Genomic DNA, 13357 nt, shown 5'->3' with positions numbered 1-13357 from the left:
ATTCGAATTGATAGCTCATTAATATTTTAAAGAAGTCTCGTAATTAAATATTTATTAGCTTTCTTTAATGCATGAAATAAAATATATATTTTTAATTTTTAAATTATTATTTATTTAATAAATTTTTTTAATAAATTATTAATTTTTTTAATAAATCAGGATGATTCGAATTAGTGTGTGCGTGTGTGTATAATTCGAATCAATATGTAAATAGAGTTCGAATCGAGTATATTCGAACCATATAAAAATGGCTATTGGTAGAATCATAAAGTAGATATTCATTTGGCTTATTTGTGTAAATTTTTTCTTCTCTTGGTTTAATATAGTGATTTGCCCTAAAATTTTATTAGAAATAAAATGTCTGATCTAAACATTTTTTAAAACTAGTTTAAATATTTAGTCTATTATTTAACTAACTTCTCTTAAAGATATATATATTTTAAAAATACTATAAAAATATTTTAATAAAAATTATTAAAAGATAATATTTTTTATATTTTTAAAATATTAAATATATAAAAAAATTTAAAAATTTTATTATTAACTTCTTAAAATATATCTTTATGATACCAACCAAGATAACTAAATCCTATTTTTTTTATTAACTATTCAGGTCAGGGCTTATTTTGTCAAACATGTTTGAGGGGGTGTTTTTTTATAAATATCTTCTGAAATACCTAGCGGGACTAATTTTTTTTAGCTACAAATGAATTTTTGCAATTTATTTTAGATTAATTATTGCCTATTTTTATTATTTTCTAAACAGTATCATCGAAAAAGTTAAGAATCAAAGAATTATAAAATTTATCAAAAATATTATTCGTCGTAGCTCAGGTTTTGGGTATTATTGCGTCAAGGTAAGTCGTCGTTGACTCGTTCTTACGCTCAATAAGAAAAAAAAAATGGAGGGTAGAAATTTTGTTATTAGGAATATTTTGTAATATTATTTTGACAATGAAGTGTTAAAAACTTATTCAACATTCTACCACATGTTTTCTCTGCAATTTTTTATGAGTGACATAAATTAAAAAATTTCACACAAGCCACTCAAATTTACGTCGAAAGCATAATGCCAAATACTGTATAGATTTTTGTTCAACATCACAAGCCATTTTACAGAAATATAGTTATTGTCAAATTAATATTATCCATCTAACTAAGTCACTAACTGTTTTTCCCATAACAGATCTCAGAAACGAATCTCTTGTTTTTTGTTATTTATGAGTCTAAAACATTGAAGCTAGTGAGTAGTGTGTGACAGACTCATGTACAAGTAAACTTGGAAGAATACTTTATTTGTATATATAATATAGTACAGAAGTATAATCCATAATAAGTTAATAACACCCCAATAATATACAGCAAGTGCAAGTTAAATGCCAAATAATATACCATGTTGAATGAAACTAGTCTGCTTCTGGAATCACTTCCAATTCCATATTCAAGAATCTTGCTGGAATAATTGCACTTGAACTAGTCGCAGCTGCAGATTCAAAAGGATTTGGCGGCACTTTCAACTCGTCTTCCTCTGCTTCAAGCATTTGAACTACACTTTTCATGGAGGGACGGTGCACCGGGTGCCACTGGATGCACCATAGTCCCACTATTGCAAGTTTCTTTGCAATTCTAAAATCTCCATCATCGTCGATAGGAATATATGTGTCATCTCCTTCAAGCAAATTGTGTATCCAATTCGGATATAGAACTTGAAATGTTTCTTGACTTGCATTTGTATTTTTTCTTCCTCCAACCATCTCAAGTAATAGCATCCCATAACTGTAGATATCGGATTTGTAAGATACATTGCCGAAATTTCTAGAGAAAACTTCAGGCGCCATGTAGCCTAAGGTTCCCCTAGCTGCAGTCATGGATACAGTACTTCGATTTTTGGAGCATAACTTAGCTAAACCAAAGTCTGAAATTTTTGGAGTGAAATTATCATCTAACAAGACATTGTAAGGATTAATATCAAAATGCAGAATTCTTTGATCACAGCCTTGGTGAAGATATTCAATCCCTTTGGCTATGCCGAGAGCAATGTGATGCAACTTGTTCCATCCAAGGAAGGTTTCCTTGTCGCTTGACGTAGCTATGAAGGTCTGGAGATTACCATTGGGGAAGAAGTGATAAACTAAAGCGCGGTGAGATCCGTCGGCGCAGTAGCCAAGCAAGCGAACCACATTGACATGGTGAACTTTGGACATTGTTCCCACTTCGTTTATGAATTCTTTTCCTTCTCCCACTGTGCTATTGAGAATCTTGACGGCAACTAGAATTTGACTGGACAATTTACCTTTGTAGACGGCTCCGTGAGCTCCTTCACCTAACTTGTCCTTAAACTGCTTAGTGATTCTCTTGATATCAGCATAAGAGAATCTGGTTGGGTTTAATGCCTCGTAGTCCTTCAAAAAAGTTTCAACTCTTTCTTGATCTTCCCCTCTTTTCCTATAATAATGATATACATGATACGAGGCACCCAGTATTGAGAAAAGGAGAGATGCACCTGCATGCCATTATATATAAACACATTGAAGTACTAAAATCACTCACAAAAAAGAATGGGAATTCATATAGGAGAGAGTTTGATGGGTGCACGTGTTGTCACCTGCAATCGGTAAAATTATGGATTCATACTCCTTCCCTGTTTTAGGCTTCCCTTCATTAGGAGTCTCCAATTCAGACTCTTGCTTGGATATGTTGCAAGCAACAAAGCATCCATGGCCACTCTGGAAACTTGTCTTCGATACCAAGTTGATTGAATTATGTCCCTCCTGTATCAGATATGCGAAACTTGGCATAACCTTACGGACCAGTTTTGTGCAGGATACGAGGCCTAAGTCGGTAACATCTTCGAAATCGCCAGCCACACGAATCGGGCAAGATAAAGTATCTTGTTCCTGGGAGTCGGGGTGTGCGGAAGAACAATTAAAGAAAGTAAAGTTGGTCCGCGTATCATCAAAAGAAACTTCCCCATCACCACTGTAATAATATGTTGCGGATCGGAAAGGATAAAATGATGAGTAATAGAGTCTGAGAAAGAGTTCTGGAAGGCAGTTTTTGGGATCATAAATTTCTAAAGTGTTTGATGTGTAATTAATGTGACGGATGGGGAGTTTCACTGAAGAAGAAGAGCCAGGCAGCTCAAGAATATTGGTGTTGTTTTCTGAACAGTACACACGCACGGGACATGGAACCGGAGGATGGTGATCCAGCTGGCAATTCCCAATATTCAGATTCAGAAGCAGCAGCAGAAACAATAATGCTGATATCTTCATTGCCAACAGAGGAATGCAAAATGTGCAAAATCAATTCAAGCTTGAATTGACTTGGACAAACACCAAAATATAGAAACTAATACGCGTTTTACAATTTATTATTAAAAGTTTAAAACTGCTTAATATATATATATTTTTTTATTTTCTACATTATCTCCGGAATAAGCTAAGGATTAATTAATGCAGATTGAAATTCATTTATTTGTTGTTCGATACCCTGTCCTATATATTAAGCAGTTATTAGCATGCTGACTTGCTGAGTGAAGAGTGAAGACAAAGTCTACCAAGTCAGTGCTGTTGACTAATGGAAAGACAATTTTGCCCTCAACAAAGTATGGATTGGATGCTTTGGTTTAGCTTATAACATAATCAAGAATTTTCAATTTTCATCATGAATCATCAATCACCATGAAAACAGGCTCACTCTTAAACTACTTGCTCCTAATTACCACTGTTGCCTCCGCCGCCATGGATGCTAACACAACATGTGCCCCATCTTCGTGCGGCAAAGTCACCAACATAAGTCATCCTTTCCGGCTGAAGGATGACCCACAAAATTGTGGCGATGAGAGGTATGAGTTGGCTTGCGAGAATAACATCGCCGTGCTAGCTTTGTTCCCAGGGAAGAACTACCATGTTGAATCAATAAACTACAATAACTTCACAATCCGACTCGTAGATCCCGGCATCTCAGAGGATGATTGCTCCACCCTTCCTCACTATTCCATAACCAGATCCTATTTGAGGAATGAAGATGAAAGCAGACCATATGAAGACAGTCAATACCGACAGACTGATTTTCGTAATGGCTCCACACAAGTCGAAACTGTAGAATTAGACTATAACGTGGTTTTCTTGGAGTGCAGAAATCCGGTGAGGGACGATCCACGATATGTGGACACTGCCTCTTGCATTCAACAAGGCCATCATGTTTATGCCGTTGTTGGAGGGTTGACGGTGGTTGAATTAAGAGATGGTTGCCATGTGAAGCTGGTTGCTCCCTGCTCATCATCCTTTCTTGCTCCACCGAGATGGCCAAAGTACGAATCATTATTGAGCTGCAACCAAAACTATTCATACGCTGAGATTCATAGGATGCTCAATTATGGATTTGAGCTTTCGTGGGTACCTGGTGCTTGTGAATATAAGTGTGGACTGAAGGGGAGTTCTTGCGCAATCGACCAAACCGCTCAAAGTAGTCTCATATGTTCGGAGGATTGTTACACACCACCTTTTGGGAAAGAATGTCGTAAGAATCTATAATTCCATCAACGCTTCGCTTTCGATAGTTAGATTATCAGATTGGAAGAATTAGTATATTATTGTTTCAAATAATTTTATGTTATGATTTTAATTATAAAAAATATCTGATATATATTAATTAAAATTAATTATCAAAATTACTGAAACATTAATATTTTAATTAAAATACATTTAAATACTTTTCTATAAGATTAGGCTGCATTTGGATACTCTACTCACAAAAATATTGATTTTTTTTAATTGTAAAATAGAAATACAGATACAAAACTTTTCTATCACAGAAACATATACTATTTCCATTCGAAAAATATTAGGTACAAACTTACAGTTATTTTTACTAAAATTGATACTTAAAAATCGTTAAATAATTTAATATATTTAATTAAATTATTAATTGTCAAATTTAAAATTTAAATATTGATTTTGTATGAATTTTTATCAAAATATATTATTTTTTATTATGTATTTTTATCACATGCTAAGAGTCAACATTTCTTTTAATTGTATTATAGGGGGATATAAGTCCATTTTTTTATACTAATAGAATCCTAAAATTGGTGATTCTCAATCACTTCTTTATTTTTATTTCACAAAACATAATACATATACAAAAAAAAATATGGGTGTAAGATACTTTTCTTTAACACCAGTATAAGCACTATATCAACATGTGAAGCACACAGGTCAAATATACTCTTTTCTTCAATACTGAAACGAAATAATTTGTAGTATTATTTTTGCTATCTTCAGTACTCTAGAGCTAATTTATTTCTACTGTCATTTAGGAATGGTGTCGAAGCTCCAAATAATCGCAGAAGGTATGTGTTGAGTTTGAAATTTTGACTTCTAATAGATAGAAAGTAATATAAAATTGAACATTATTTATAATAATACACTTGTTATATAATTATTAAAGAGAAAAAAGAAAGAAAATAAATAATTGCTATGAATGTAAATTCCTTTAATTTTAATTTTAATTGAATACATTTTGATTTCACTTATTTTTATAGTTTTCTAATTTCTATAAATAACAAGAGAGCATACTATAAAATAGTTTTCTATAGAAGCTCCTTAACAATCCACCATTTTCTCTCTTCCATCTTTTGTCTACCTCCCTTTGTTTTCTCTCTACCTTTCTTTTATTCTCACAATTCTCTACCTCGTAATTTGAAATTTACTCAAATTTTGTACGATCAAAGTGTGGTATTCATATCCGGTTGCATCGTTTTACAATGACTGCCTACGTACCCTTGTTCAGGATCAAACCAATCGTAGTTCCTCTATTTCTCCATGTAATGCCTAACATGAAGCAATATTGAACAATTCCAAACAGTGTTGAAACTTATTTCCTGACACTACTTTAGTCAACATATCAGCAGGGTTTTCATCTGTGTGTACTTTTATAAGAGAAATGTTACCTTTCTCTATAACATCGTGCACGAAGTGATATCTTACATCAATATGCTTGGTACGAGCATGATGAACCTGACTTTTAGCCAAATGAATTGTACTTTGACTATCACAACTCAGATTCACGCAATATTGCTTCAACCCCAAATCATCTAGAAGATCTCTTAGCCACAATACCTCTTTCACTCCTTCTGCTACTGCCATGTACTCAACCTCTGTAGTAGATAGTGTCACTGTAGCTTGTAACATCGATCGCCGACTAATTGGAGCACCTTGTATTTTATATACATAACCAGTTGTAGAACGTCTTCTATCTAGATCACCAGCATAATCAGAATCAACAAAGCCGCTGATTTGACATGATTTTCCACTAAAGCATAAACCTGTGTCAATGGTACCCTTCAAGTATCTTAATATCCACTTAACTGCTTCCCAGTATGCCTTACCCGGGTTTGCCATGAACCTGCTAACAATACTGACTGCCTATGAAATATCTGGGCGTGTACACACCATAGCATACATTAGGCTACCTACTACACTATCATAAGGTACATTTTCCATGTAAGCCTTATCCTCTGCTGTTGTGGGAGATTGTTACCAGAGTGCCTAAACTGTGGAGCCAACGACGTTACCACCGATTTAGCATTTTTCATTTCAAACCTTTCAATGACGCGCTCAATGTATCTTCTTTGGCTCAAGAACAATTTTTGGCTTGATCTCTCTCTTTTAATTTCCATGCCTAATATTTTTCGTGCAGCACCCAAGTCTTTTGTTTTAAATTCTTTACCAAGTTGAACCTTTAACATATCTATCTCTACCTTACTCTTAAAGGCAATAAGCATGTCATCCACATACAATAGAAGATAGATATAATCACCTTCAGGAAGCTTACGAATATATACACAACAATCATAATTACTTCTGAAAAAACCTTGTTTTAACATGAATGAGTCAAATCGCTTATACCATTGCCGGGGAGATTGTTTCAATCCATATAGCGATTTTCTCAAGCGACATACCTGACTTTCTTTACCCTCAACCTTGAAACCCTTAGGTTGATACATGTAGATTTCTTCCTCTAAGTCACCGTGCAAGAATGCAGTCTTCACGTCTAGTTGTTCTAACTCAAGATCACCATGAGCGACAAGACTTAAAAGCACCCGTATGGAAGTGTGTTTCACCACAAGAGAAAATATCTCATTGTAATCAACACCTTCTTTCTGTGCAAATTCCTTTGCTACTAACCTAGTTTTGAATCTTGTACCATCTGACTTAGTAGGATCTTCTTTTCTTTATACACCCACTTACAACAAATTGCAGTCTTTTTCACAGGCAATGGGACCTCATCCCATGTCTTGTTCTTATGAAGAGATTGCATCTCTTCCTCCATAGCGATCAACTAACTTTCTCTATCTTTGTCTTTGATAGCATGTTTGAAGGTGATCGGCTCATCATCCTCCACTGAGGGTGCATAATCTACCAAGTTTACCTGCCCATAATGTCTCAAAGGCTTGTCTGACCCGAACTTCTGAACAAATTTATAGTTCTTCTTTGACCTAATAGATGCCAAAGAATCCTGCTGCTGCTGTTGTAATGCATGTGCATTTTCTCGCTGAATTTTCTCATGATCAAGTTCATCCTCTGCGTCATCTCGAGTAGCATTAGGATGCTCCACCTGAACATTGCTAGAGTCTATTTGTTGGTATTTAGACTCTATCTCCACCACTTGAGTATTTAAATTTTTTCCAACATTACCATCATCTGGCACCATATCTTTAGACAAATTTACCATAGATCGTTCATCAAGCTTATTATCTTTGACATGATAATAGGTTGTGCATCCAAAGACTCTGAGTTTCTCGTAATCTGCATGGTTTCCTGACCACACCTTATAAGGTGTGTCTCCATCTAGAGAAGAATGTGGGGATCGATTCACTATGTAGCAAGCTGTAGCAACCGATTCTGCCCACCATTCTCTGCCAAAATCGGAATTAGAGTGCATACGCCTTGCCTTCTCAAGTAGCGTACGATTCAGTCGTTCGGTGACTCCATTCTGTTGTGGTGTTTCTCTAACTGTCCAGTGTCTTGCAATGCCTTCTCGGTCACAGAACTCCTTGAAATCCCTATCCATATACTCTGTGCCATTATCAGATTATAGACTTTTCAACTTCCTACCTGTTCGGTTTTCAACCATTGCTCTCTACCGCTTAAAAGTATCGAATACCTCATTCTTATGTTTGAGGAAATAAATCCAAACATACCTAGAATAATCATCAACAAAAGTAACAAAATACCTGGAATCACTCTTGGAAGTAACTTTAGTCGGGCCCCAAATATCAGTATACACGTAGTCTAACAACCCTCTGCTTTTATGCTTGCTTGTAGAAAACTTCACCCTATGTGATAGAAAGTAATATAAAATTGAACATTACTCACAATAATACATTCGCTATATAATTATTAAAGAGAAAAAAGAAAGAAAATGAATAATTGCTATGGATGTGGATTCCTTTAATTTTAATTTTAATTGAATACATTTTGTTTTCACTCATTTATATAATTTTCTAACTTTTATAAATAACAACAGAGCATACTATAAAATAATTTCCTATAAAAACTCATTAACTATCCAGAATTTTCTCTCTTTTATTTTTTGTTTGTCTCTCTTTGTTTTCTCTCTGCTTTTCTTTTATTCTCACAGTATGCATATAATTAGTTACTATAATAAATGACCATTTGTACCCATGAGAGATGAAAACGTTGACATTTGTACCCATGATAGCCTGAAACTAAAGTTATACCCATGATAGATGCCCTCCGTGTGACAAAAGTGCCCTGACTTGAATCTGAGCTTGGTTCGTGGGAATCCGATCCTACGTGGCACTCCAAACCCCCAAACCCTTTAAATATAATCTAATTTTAATTTATAATTTTATTCCCCATCTTCTCTTCCCCAATTCCAAACTCTGCGTCCCTACCACCGCTCTCATTCCTTGCTACCACCATAGCCATCAACATTATCGACCCACCGTTCTCCCTTCTCGACGTTTCTGCCTCTTCCTCAACAGCCTATTTCTCCTCTCATCGTCAACATCAACAACCCCATCCTTATTAAGGTTTTTTTAATCTTCCAAATTTACAAAATTTTTTATCATTTCTCACTTCTCACTGGCACCACTCACGAAGGGCGTAACATTCCTCTGATCCCATCTCTGTAGGCGCTGGAAGCACTGGTTTGTCTGAGACAAAAACGTTGTCGTCATGGTAGCCGTTGTCGTTACCATTTTCTGCTACATGCACCAGTTCGAAGGGAGACTGGGAGTAGCTTGGATCCAGATCGCTGAACCCGAAGATGTCTGGTGAAGCAGACGGAGAAGTGTGGTCAACGACGGAGACATTGCCGCCGGAGAAATTGGAGTAGCCGCCATATCCGGAGAAGTTGTCTTCGTCGGCGTGGTTTTGGTGGTGATCGGAGTCGACGCTGTAGGTATCAAAAGCAGACATGTCTTCTGTCTCTATGTTGTTTTTGTTCTCTCTCTCTCTTTTGTACAAAGATGGGTGCTTCATTTGCTTAGCTTAATTGAATAATTGTATTCAGAGAAAGAGAGAGATGCTGTTAAAAATTAGAACGTTTATTTGAGAAATAAATATTATCAACACGTTCATATCTGCGTTCCTCATTCGCGGTTCCTTTTCTCCTTCACTTTGATTTTTTGTGTTACTGATTTGTGGAGTGCCTGATTTTTTTCAAAGTTTGAATTTTTTTTTTCATAATTGATGAAGAGGAGAATGAGTCTGGAAAAGAGATAGATGAAGACGAGGGGGACGATGATGATGTTGTTTTTCTTGAGAATTCTTACTACCTGCACGGTTATTGGGCTGGCTTGGTTGACCGGTATGAAGAGATTGTTGAGAAGTATCATCCCGAATTTGGAGTGTGGAAGAGGAAGGAGAGGTGGAGAAGGTGAGGATGAAGGAAGAGTGGTTGAAAAGCATGAGAGTGAGGAGGGTGTCCTTGATGGGGTCAAAGGTGGTGGGCAGGGAGAAGAGGATGGCTTTGTCGGCGTGAAGGGCGGAGTGGATGGTGAGGGAGCGAGTATTAAGGAAAGAGGGGTCAGAGTGAGATTTGGAGAGAGAGAGAGAGTGTGTGTGAGTAAGAGAGAGAGGGGTTGGAGATAAGGGAGGGAGTGTCACGTAGGATCGGATTCCCACGAACCAAGCTCATATCCAAATCAGAGCACTTTTGTCACACAAAAGACATCTATCATGGGTATAACTTTAGTTTCAGGCTATTATGAATACAAATGTCAGCGTTTTCATCTCTTATGGGTACAAATAGTCATTTATTCTTAGTTATTAAGACGAATTAATTTAGTGTGCGACACGAGAATTTTTTATGGATCAAATTTATGTCTGGAACTATGTATAAATATAATTTAGTTCAAGAAATATTGTTTATCTCATTCTTTCTAATTGTATTTTCTTTTCTATTTTTTATCTTATACCATTGCACTTATTTTATTTTTTCCTAGCGATCACATATATTATTATTATTATTATTATGTTAGTTGAATCAATTATTATTACATTAAAATACAAAAGAAATCTTCAAAGTTTAATTTTATCGGTTAAATTAGTGTCTAATCAAAATATTTTATTAAAAAAATATAGATAGAGAATAAAAATAAGGACATAAAATATTAATTTACATAGTTGGACATTAGGACAAATCAGTTCTTGTGCCAAGAAGATGTCATTTTTTCTAGAGACAAAACACAGTATTTAAATGCCAGCTACTTTCTTCTTTCATCCTCTCATCTCCTTTAATAATAGTGCAGCCATCACTGCCGTCTCCACTCTCAAACTACCACCAATTTTACCCCCTTTCCTTTTATCTCTATTATCCTATCTTTCAAACTACCATAATCACCACCACTGTCACCCAACACCACAACATAACCAACACCACTATTAACACCTTGATTGCCACTACAACTTTCTCAGCATCTCTTAAATTCCACCACTATCATCAAAGTTATTTAAGACAATAGCTTAGGTATTAACAACTAAGCAATACCTTAAACATAAAACAGTAATACCCTAAATCGATCCATAAAAATTTTCTACTAAAAAATTCTGCAACAAATTTTAATTGCTAAATCAATTTCTAAATTTTTATTTTGTTAGCCAAATCAATCCTTACATAAGATTGTTCGTCTATATATAAAGTCTAATATAAGAATTTTAAAAATTTAATAAGTTAAATAATATTATAAACTGATTTGTTTAATTTTTTATCAAAATTTGACACAAAAGCTGATCTATCTAATAAAATAAAAAATTAAAAACTTATTTAGTGATTAAAATTTATTGAGAATTAAATTGTCGAACTAAAATTTTTTAAGAACTGGTTTAAAATATTACTCAGACATAAAACAATACAAAATAATAAAATACCGCTTAACTGTTGTTTTATTTATTTTAAAAATAAGTGTTTTTTTATTTTAAAATTTATAAAAAATTAATGCATTTAAACATAAAAATTATCCAGATACATTAATTTTTAAATGAATCTAAAAAATAAATGATCCAATTATTTTTAGAAAATAGAACATTACTATTGTCAATTGTGCATCGACTAATACTAGTTTATTGTCATTGCCATGTTTCTAATTTTTCACAAATGCTTCTCTACAGATTCCGCGTATGGAATTTTGAAAGGTAGATTCTCATTTCTCAGCAAATATTTTCTGTTGCACGGTGTGATTTCCATATTGAGTCCTAACTCTTAACGTGACTAAGAATATATTATTAGGGTACCACAAAACATAAAATATCTTTTAAAGAATAATTAATTTGCCATTCTTCTAATTTTTTTCAAGAGTTAAATTGATGGTTGTTCTTATGTCAATTAATTATTCATTTAAAATTATTTTACCGTAACGAAAATCAAATTACATTCTTTGAACATCATGTTCAACTTTTATGTGTTCGTTAGCAACAAACATATTTGAATTGTTTGATACTTTGTTATTTACACAGGACTTCGGAAAGTAGTAGGAAAAGATGGTGGCGATTCTTTCTCTAAAGAGGATGTATTACCTATAATTGATGTAGGAGTATTCACGGGATGGTTTATGGTGCCATACATGGTCGTCAAATACATATTGAGTCTCATACTTTTCTTTGTAATGCTGATCTACACATGCCAAAGAAAACATGCATCAATTTATGAAAACATTGAGGAATTTTTGCAAGGGAGCAATCTCATTCCAATAAGGTATTCATATAAAGAGATAAAGAAAATGACAAGAGATTTTAAAGAAAAATTGGGAGAAGGAGGATTCGGTTCCGTGTACAAGGGAAAGCTACGAAGTGGACCTTTTGTAGCCATAAAAATGTTGGGTAAAGCTAAGGCTAATGGTCAAGAATTCATCAGTGAAGTTGCTACAATTGGTAGAATACATCATGCCAATATAGTAAGGTTGATTGGATTTTGTGTTGAGGGTTCAAAACGTGCTCTTGTATACGAATTTATGCCGAATGGTTCTCTAGATAAGTTTATTTTCTCCAAAGTGGATAGTGTATCATTGACTTGCCAGGAACTTTTTGAAATATCTCTTGGAGTGGCTCGTGGCATAGCTTATCTGCATGAAGGTTGTGACATGCAAATTTTGCATTTTGATATCAAGCCTCACAATATTCTTCTTGACGAAAACTTCATTCCTAAGGTCTCAGACTTTGGTCTTGCAAAACTGAATCCTCTTGATAATAGTATTGTAACTTTGACAGCAGCACGAGGAACAATTGGTTACATGGCTCCAGAATTGTTCTACCAAAATATTGGAGCAGTATCTTATAAGGCCGATGTCTATAGCTTTGGAATGCTTTTGATGGAGATGGCAAGTCAAAGAAGAAACTGCAACCCAAATGCAGAGCATTCGAGTCAATTTTACTTTCCATTTTGGATATACAATCAATTGACTCAGAAAAATGATGAAATAGAGATGGAAATTTTAATGCATGAAGAAACAAGCGAAGTAGCAAAAAGGATGTTCTTAACCGCACTATGGTGTATACAATTAAAGCCAAGTGATCGTCCTTCAATGAATAAAGTGGTGAAAATGTTAGAAGGGAATGCTGCAAGCATTGAAATGCCTCCAAGACCTTCATATTATCCAAATGATACGATTCACAAAGATTCTGAGATTAATTCAGGAGTAACTATTTCAGATGATTCTTCTAGTTGTTCAGGTTTTGAGGAGGAAATTACAACCAATCCTATGTGAAAGTGCTTTGGTTGATGACTAGTGCAATTTGCTTTCTATGTTCTTGTTTCTATATTGTATTGTTATTTACGTTTATGTGCTGTACGCTCTTCTTTATTACAACCAGTTCAACAACAATTT

At 34.5% G+C, this 13357-nt stretch overlaps 2 protein-coding genes across 3 annotated transcripts; one reads left to right on the top strand and one right to left on the bottom strand.

Moving 5' to 3' along the window:
• Positions 1-1355: 1355 nt before the first annotated feature.
• On the bottom strand, positions 1356-3252 carry LOC107495715 (rust resistance kinase Lr10-like). Its single transcript, XM_016116881.3, has 2 exons — positions 2606-3252; positions 1356-2503 (listed from the first exon to the last, which is right to left on the bottom strand). The coding sequence occupies exons 1-2, from the start codon at positions 2796-2798 to the stop codon at positions 1407-1409; spliced, it is 1290 nt and encodes a 429-aa protein (XP_015972367.2). The 5' UTR covers positions 2799-3252; the 3' UTR covers positions 1356-1406.
• A 375-nt stretch (positions 3253-3627) lies between these two features.
• Positions 3628-13357, top strand: LOC110272909 (rust resistance kinase Lr10-like). Of its 2 annotated transcripts, XM_052263398.1 has the most exons (4): positions 3628-4524; positions 5324-5356; positions 11646-11669; positions 11991-13357. In XM_052263398.1, exons 1-4 carry the CDS (start codon positions 3684-3686, stop codon positions 13235-13237), a joined length of 2145 nt encoding a protein of 714 aa, XP_052119358.1. In that variant the 5' UTR covers positions 3628-3683; the 3' UTR covers positions 13238-13357. The 2 variants fall into 2 exon arrangements, with proteins under 2 accessions (XP_052119358.1, XP_020981282.2); XM_021125623.2 differs by lacking the exon at positions 11646-11669.

The sequence above is a fragment of the Arachis duranensis genome, chromosome 6 (genome assembly GCF_000817695.3).
Source record: "Arachis duranensis cultivar V14167 chromosome 6, aradu.V14167.gnm2.J7QH, whole genome shotgun sequence".
In the NCBI taxonomy this organism is placed as follows: Eukaryota; Viridiplantae; Streptophyta; class Magnoliopsida; order Fabales; family Fabaceae; genus Arachis; species Arachis duranensis.
The sequence above is the reverse complement of the archived record's forward strand: the minus strand, read 5'-3'. Positions and strand labels throughout refer to the sequence as shown.